Source organism: Sardina pilchardus, chromosome 23, assembly GCF_963854185.1.
Source record: "Sardina pilchardus chromosome 23, fSarPil1.1, whole genome shotgun sequence".
Taxonomy (NCBI): Eukaryota; Metazoa; Chordata; class Actinopteri; order Clupeiformes; family Clupeidae; genus Sardina; species Sardina pilchardus.
Genome location: NC_085016.1, coordinates 1971333 through 1978267, shown reverse-complemented (window position 1 = coordinate 1978267; position 6935 = coordinate 1971333). Strand labels below are relative to the sequence as shown.

Sequence of the window (6935 nt, the reverse complement as noted above, 5' to 3'; positions counted from 1 at the left end):
GCCTAGAGGTGGGAAATCGCTTCTTAGTCAGACTCAGACTGCTGCCTTTAACCCCCCCGAGGGGGGCCAGCCACACAACAGCTTGAGGAGAGTTGACAAGTCTGCTTGTCTGATTATCCTCTTTTTTTCCTCTTCTACCCTTCCTCCCTCCCTCTCTCTCTCTCTCTCCTCTGTTCCTGTGTGTGTCCAGTGAGACTCCATGAAAGATGACGGAGGAGGTGATTGTGATTGCCAAGTGGGACTACACGGCCCAGCAGGACCAGGAACTTGACATCCGGAAAAAACGAGCGCCTGTGGTTGATCGACGACTCCAAGACGTGGTGGCGGGTGCGCAACACCTCCAACAAGACCGGCTACGTCCCGTCCAACTACGTGGAGCGCAAGAACAGCCTCAAGAAGGGCTCTCTGGTCAAGAACCTCAAAGACACACTCGGTAAGATGCCTCTGTCCTGCTGTCACGTGTCTTAGGTGCAAACACTGACCCGCCCGAGTACTCAAGCAGCAGGAGAAAAGGGCCCAAGCTTGGCACACATTAGGCTACCAGTAAGAGATGAATGTGGCGCTTATGGTATGCAGTTTATTACATATCATTTTACATGTGCTCCTTTTAAAGGATTTGTGAACGGCGAAGAATAGTATGCCAGTTTGTTAGAACAGAGAATTGCAGTTATTTATCAGTGGTTCAGCCAAGCAATAGTGATTGCTCTGCATATATTATGAGATATATTTTGTCTTGTGTTGAATTGACCATACAGATATTTGAAATGAAAACAGTAGATGGAAAAAGCATCCTTAATTTGGGAACAAATTATTCTGTTTCACCCTACACTTGACTATTTTAGTCACAAATTCACTGTAAATAGATTTTTTGTAGATGTTTTGACTTCAGATGTTTTCTACGGTGCGAGCATCTGTTGTCTTTCACCCATAAATAGGGAAAACCTTTTGTTATCGCCCATACCTAGTACATACTGTACTTACATATTTATTGCTGGTCACTAGACTTTAACCTTGCACTGTTGCACTTATTTACACTACCAGCTTGACACACACCTCATACTGGATCACAGTACAAATTCTCAGTATATTAATGTGCATCTTTATCTTAGTATCTGGTATTTTACTGTTCTTATTAGTCATGTTGATTTGCTGTTGTTGTTGTTGATCATCCTGTTTACATTGTAGTGTATGTTGTGTGTGGTGTCTTCAGCTGCTGGGACCTTGAATTTCCCCTCGGGGATTAATAAAGTATCTATCTATCTATCTATCCATCTATCTATCTATCTATCTATCTATCCAAGATAGGCGGAGGCTGGCAGGTAGGGGACAGGAAGTTGATATGAGAGGAGTTATTTATAGCTACATGTTTTAATGATTTCAACAGACCATCCCTTCTCAATGTAAAGCATGATGAAAGCCAAAACAAACATACCTTAGCCTGAGTGATCCAGATGGATCTTTAAGTCAGTTTTAATTCACTCTGCAGATCCCCCAAATCACTGAAAACCCAGGAACCAATCACAACGGCTTATCCGGCATTGGGCGGGCTATTTGCAGTGAAAGACAGGGTGGTAGGATTAGGAGCACTGTTTAACACAGCCAATGGCTGCACTGACGGTGTCTCTATTTAAAAACACAGAATCGTGTCTCCTCTGGAATAACCTTTGTTTACAAGAGAGATGTGTTTGCTCTAAAGATTCAGTAAGAGATCAATATACCAATAAGTACATTTTCATTGCTGGTAATGCCCCTTGGAAATTGTAAGTGAACAAAACATTCCCAGACCAAGAGACCAAGTTCACTTACAGTACAAAAAGAAACCAAAGCTGTCATCTTTGCCCATATACTGTAAGGAAATTCGGCTGTTAATTGAAACTAACTACTTGAATGAATGAACTGGACTAGCTAAGTGCTATCAAAGTAGCGCCAGCGCCAGTGAGTGCACACATTGAAACGTGAGAGCTATGTATCAACTCGTCTTAGTTAAGGGAATAACATCTTTTCCAACCGAGAGGGCCTTGGAGTTTCTTTGTTTGTAAGGGAATAACATCGCTTAATATGAAAAAATGGTGAAGTGTTCCTTTAACAGGTGTGATAATTCAAAATTCTCATGTATTTGTTTTGTTGTTGACGATCTTCAGAGGTAAATTTTCATTTTAATCAGTCTGGTGTAGCCAGGCTGAATATTCCTATATATTTTATATGATGTTATGTGAAATATATGATAGTGTGTTGGATTGAAATTTGTGTCAGCTTGGTTAAAGCCTAGAGAGGGGGCAACGCACCTGAAAGCTTTTGACTCCCGCAGCTCGGTGCCTTTGCTCTGGCTTCATGTTTGTTATCAGAATGAAGTTGAAAACAGGCTCTTGATTAAATACTTCAGAGTTCGCTAGCAGGATAAAAAAGGATTAAGATGGAAAGGGAGAAATCTCTTCAAAGAACTCCATGATTCCTTTTAAGAAATGTCGTCAAAGAAGTCCTCCGTCATCGCTGAGCTCGCTTGGCGCAATGTTTCTACCTGCTGCTGCTGCTGCTGCAGGGCTATTGTTCCAATCTCTCAGACCGTACTTTGCCAGTAATTTTCTTTCTTTCTTTTCTTTACTAAATCCATGAACAGTGGTTCTAACTGCCAAGATTGTGACGGAAGTTAGCCAACTACCCTTTCTTGAAACGTACCCCTGAACAGTGCAAATCATTTTAGCACATTTGATATGCATTAGATTATAAAGGCATCAATTATAACTGCATTATTTAAAGAGGGCCTTTCATTTATAGCTTAACACTTTAAATGCCCCATCACCCATGTGCCTTCAAGACTACCAGTGCTCTTGAGTGTATATGGCTAAGTCATTGCAGCATATTGAGTTTTCTTTCATGGACACAATTAAATGTATTCATCTACAGACACAATTGAGTAGGCTACTGTTCAAACTCTCTCTAGTTCCCTTTTCACGTGGAAGATAAGATGCCACTTAATTGCGGGCTTGTCAGCCAGGCAGCGCCGTTAATAGCCTGAGGCACTGTGTGCTGCGGACTAACGACCCAGTGGACCATGGTGCCGTAGGAAGAGATAACTTGCTAGAATAAGCTCCCTTTAGTCCGGCGACGAGATAACTAGCCTGATTAAGACGAGATAACTAGCCTGATTAAGACGAGATAACTAGCCTGACTAAGACGAGATAACTAGCCTGATTAAGACGAGATAACTAGCCTGATTAAGACGAGATAACTAGCCTGATTAAGCTCCCTTTAGTCCGGACACTGGTCTCTGCCCTGCTCTGGTGCTCAGTGTGCATTCATTCATAAGGGCTGTTTTGAAGAGCAGAAAATGAAATGCACACACACACACACACACACACACACACTCTCACTCACATACACACACACTCACACTCACATACACACTCAGGCACACACACACTGTCATTCACATACACGAGCACACACATGCACGCACACACACACACACACACACACACATGCAGTCAGTCACCCTGTTTGAGCAAATGTGTTTAGTGAGCGGCTGGCGTGGGGCCAGCAGGGCTGTTTATCTAACGGTGGGCAGGTTCATCTGACGCCCGCTCCACTGGAGCGCTACGGCACTCATTCCAGCCGACACACAAACTGTAAGTGGAGAGTAATTGATGTTTTGCTGCCTGGGGGACCGTGAGTCTGTCAGCTGCTTGACGCATGCCCTCTCCTGCCGACCCAGCCCAGAACCCCCCCCACCCCGCCACCGCACGCGCCGTTGGCACAGCCAACCCCCCCCCCCCCCCGCTCTTTGCGGCACCGCAGTCAAGACGAGCTCTGAAACTGCAAGGTTAAAGGAACACAGCAACTTGTTGGGGAAAATCGCTTATTTGCCATCTACCCCGGAGTTAGATACGATGATAAGTACATACATGCCCTTGGGTTCTCTGTGGGTGCAACAATGCATTAACCCAGTTTCACACGGACAGCCTAGCTTAGCATAATTCACTAGAAGTGGGTTATAGGCTAACAGGAACAACTCATTTCTGATTATTTAACATCTTTTTGGAAATATTTGCTTACTTGTCATCTACACCAGTTTGATAAGAGGATATGTAGGGTAATTTTCCAAATATTAGCTGCGGCTTATACATTGACTTTGCAAAATTTCTTCAGTTATGAGGTTAATACAGGGGGACAGTTAATATGGTATTAATATGGTTTCGTTTCTTTTAACTTGTCGGTAAAACACTCTCCTGCGGCTTATACAAAATGTGGCTAATACACAGGAAATGACTGTACATGCCCCTCTCTTCTCTGTCGGTGCAACAATGCATTAACCCAGTTTGACACTGTTAGCCTAGCTTAGCATAATTCACTAAAAGTGGGTTATAGGCTAACAGGAACAACACATTTCCAGTGATTATGCTAAGCTAGGCTAACAGTGTTAAACAGGGTTATTGCTCACACAGAGTATGTAATTGGGGTGACCAAACTTCCCCGGTTAGGGGAACGGGCACAGTCCCCGTTTTTGGTTGCCTGTCCATGGGAAAATACAGAAAAACTACCTATTTCCCCATTTTTTGAAGATAAAACTTGTATGTATTTCAATCAGATAGGCAACCTGAAAATGTCGCGTTTGTTTATTTGTTTATCCCAGATATTTGGGATTATGTCCCCGGTTTTGGTCTCGGACATCTGGTCACCTTATATGTAAGATATCCTCTTATCTAACTTGGGAGCGGACTGCAAATAAGGTGATTTCCGCCAAGGTTAGCGTGCTCCTTTAAGATGGTGTGCCAGACCAGATGAGAGGCATCTGACTGAGTGAATTGAGCCTTCAAGGGTCACAGAAAGCACTCTGTGCTGTTCACGCAATCACACATGTATCATGCTTGTGTTACGCTGTGTTGGAGTGCTGGTGTTTTGACCCACCAATGAAAGAATGTGATTCAAGGCTAATGGTTTTGATGGAATGTTCTAGGATCCTCCATTTCACAGCCAGGATGGTGTATCCAAAGCTACACATCAGAATTGTATGCTCTGCGATTGCTATTTCCACTTAACATGACATGAATAATGGTGAGATGTTTTTTTACAAAACTAGCTTTTTTTCAATTTTAGATTTTTTTTCTTTCTGTTTGGTTTCATCTGTTTCCAGTTTAGACTCACAGTGTGGGGAAAAAAACAACCAAAAGCCAGTGCTTTGCTATGCACCCGTGTTTTCTGAGTATACTCTTTAGTGTACTGAGTATACTCTTTAGTTACCAAAGATGTCCAGAGGCGTCCTAGTGCCCATTGATCGCTGCATTGATTCGGGCGTCTAAAAGCCGCCATGCATGACCGTGTGCATGCATTTGTTGTGTTTTTCTCTCTGGGCATTAGGATAATCCAGATTTTGGCAGTAGCCATTGTTCTTCTCCTACGGCACCCTGGTAGCGGTGTGTGTGTGTGTGTGTGTGTGTGTGTGTGTGTGTGTGTGTGTGTGTGTGTGTGTGTGTGTGTGTGTGTGTGTGTGTGTGTGTGTGTGTGTGTGTGTGTGTGTGTGTGTGTGTGTGTGTGTGTGGTGCCATATTGCTTGGCAGCGTGGCCAGGCTGTGCCGAAGGGGGATGGGCACAGAGGCCTTGCGCAGTGCTAGTGGAATCTCATGACAACTGTGAATTCGGTAGATGGATTTTTATCTTCACCTCCAACGGCCTGCATATTTGATATCACTAGACTCAGCTCAGTTTTAACCCAAAGGTGCACAATGCACGTTTAGGTATTTTTGGCAACTGTACAGCGCCCTCCAATATATTTATATATGTATAATATACATTGTGTATATATATATATATATATATATATATAGATAGATAGATAGATAGATAGATAGATAGATAGATAGATAGATAGGAGGATAAATAGAAAGATAGATAGATAGATTGATCAATAGATAGATAGATAGATACTTCATTGATCCCCAAGGGGAAATTCAAGATATTTGACTCTGCTGTTGTAAATAGCAAACCACTCGTAACCTTCGCTGTACGCAGTGAAAATGTTTTTGTTCTGGAGGTGAAGGATTAACAGCTATATACTGACAAGGTTATGTTTCACTATTCTCGCAAGGTTATGTTTCACTATTCTCGCAAGGTTATGTTTCACTATTCTCGCAAGGTTTGACCGCCGTTCTTGAAGTTGCATGGTTGGTTTTCTCGCTACGCTACGCTATGCTGTATAGCTTCGTTAAGTGAACCGTTCGCTTATTACAAGTTTGTTTACCGTCGAATTGGCTTCGTAAAGGGGAAGATCTTGCTTTGTGTACCTTTAACCTGTGAAAGGTGAAAATGTTGCATAGTGTACCTTTAACCCGTGTCCCTCAACTGTCTTTCTCCTGGTTTGTCCATGGTAACACTCAGAGGTCCGGGGGCCTTTCAGACACTTTGAGGCAGTCTGCTACACTTTGACATTTTTACGTTTTTGTCTTCTAAGTAGCATACAGCCATGACCAAGTAGCATAGCCATGAAGAAAGGAATGCTTGAGGCTTAGATATATTTGATTGCACAAGTGTTTTCTAGACCAAGAACATGTGAAACTTAAAAAATGGCTGTTTTTTGGATAATCTACTGTTGGCTGTGCTTTATATATGTCGTTTGTTTTGTCATTTGAAGTCTGAAATGATGTGACAAAGCAGTGGTTTTCTGTTCGCTCATGTTATGGCATGACTTCAAAAGATTCATCTTGTGGGTCATTTGTGATTAGCATGCATTAATGACTAGCATTGATGTTTATCCACTCAGCTTTAGATTAGCATGTTACCTGTAGCTTGCCTTCAAAAAAATATAGTTTGCAAAGGATGGGTCCCATTTCTTAAGAAAATGCTTATTTTCGAAATGGGAGACCTTACATTTTTCCGTAATAAGTGCGCACTACTTGGTGGTCAGGCGTGCCATTGAAAGTGAGGGAATGAGGTTGTGTGTG

General features: G+C 42.6%; 1 protein-coding gene across 1 annotated transcript in view; it reads left to right on the top strand.

Annotated features, from left to right (window-relative positions):
* Window positions 1-206: 206 nt before the first annotated feature.
* Window positions 207-6935, top strand: part of nck2b (NCK adaptor protein 2b) — a 16795-nt gene continuing 10066 nt past the window's right edge. The window contains 2 exon segments of the mRNA XM_062527656.1: window positions 207-278; window positions 280-446. Coding sequence (XP_062383640.1) covers window positions 207-278; window positions 280-446 — 239 coding nt within the window.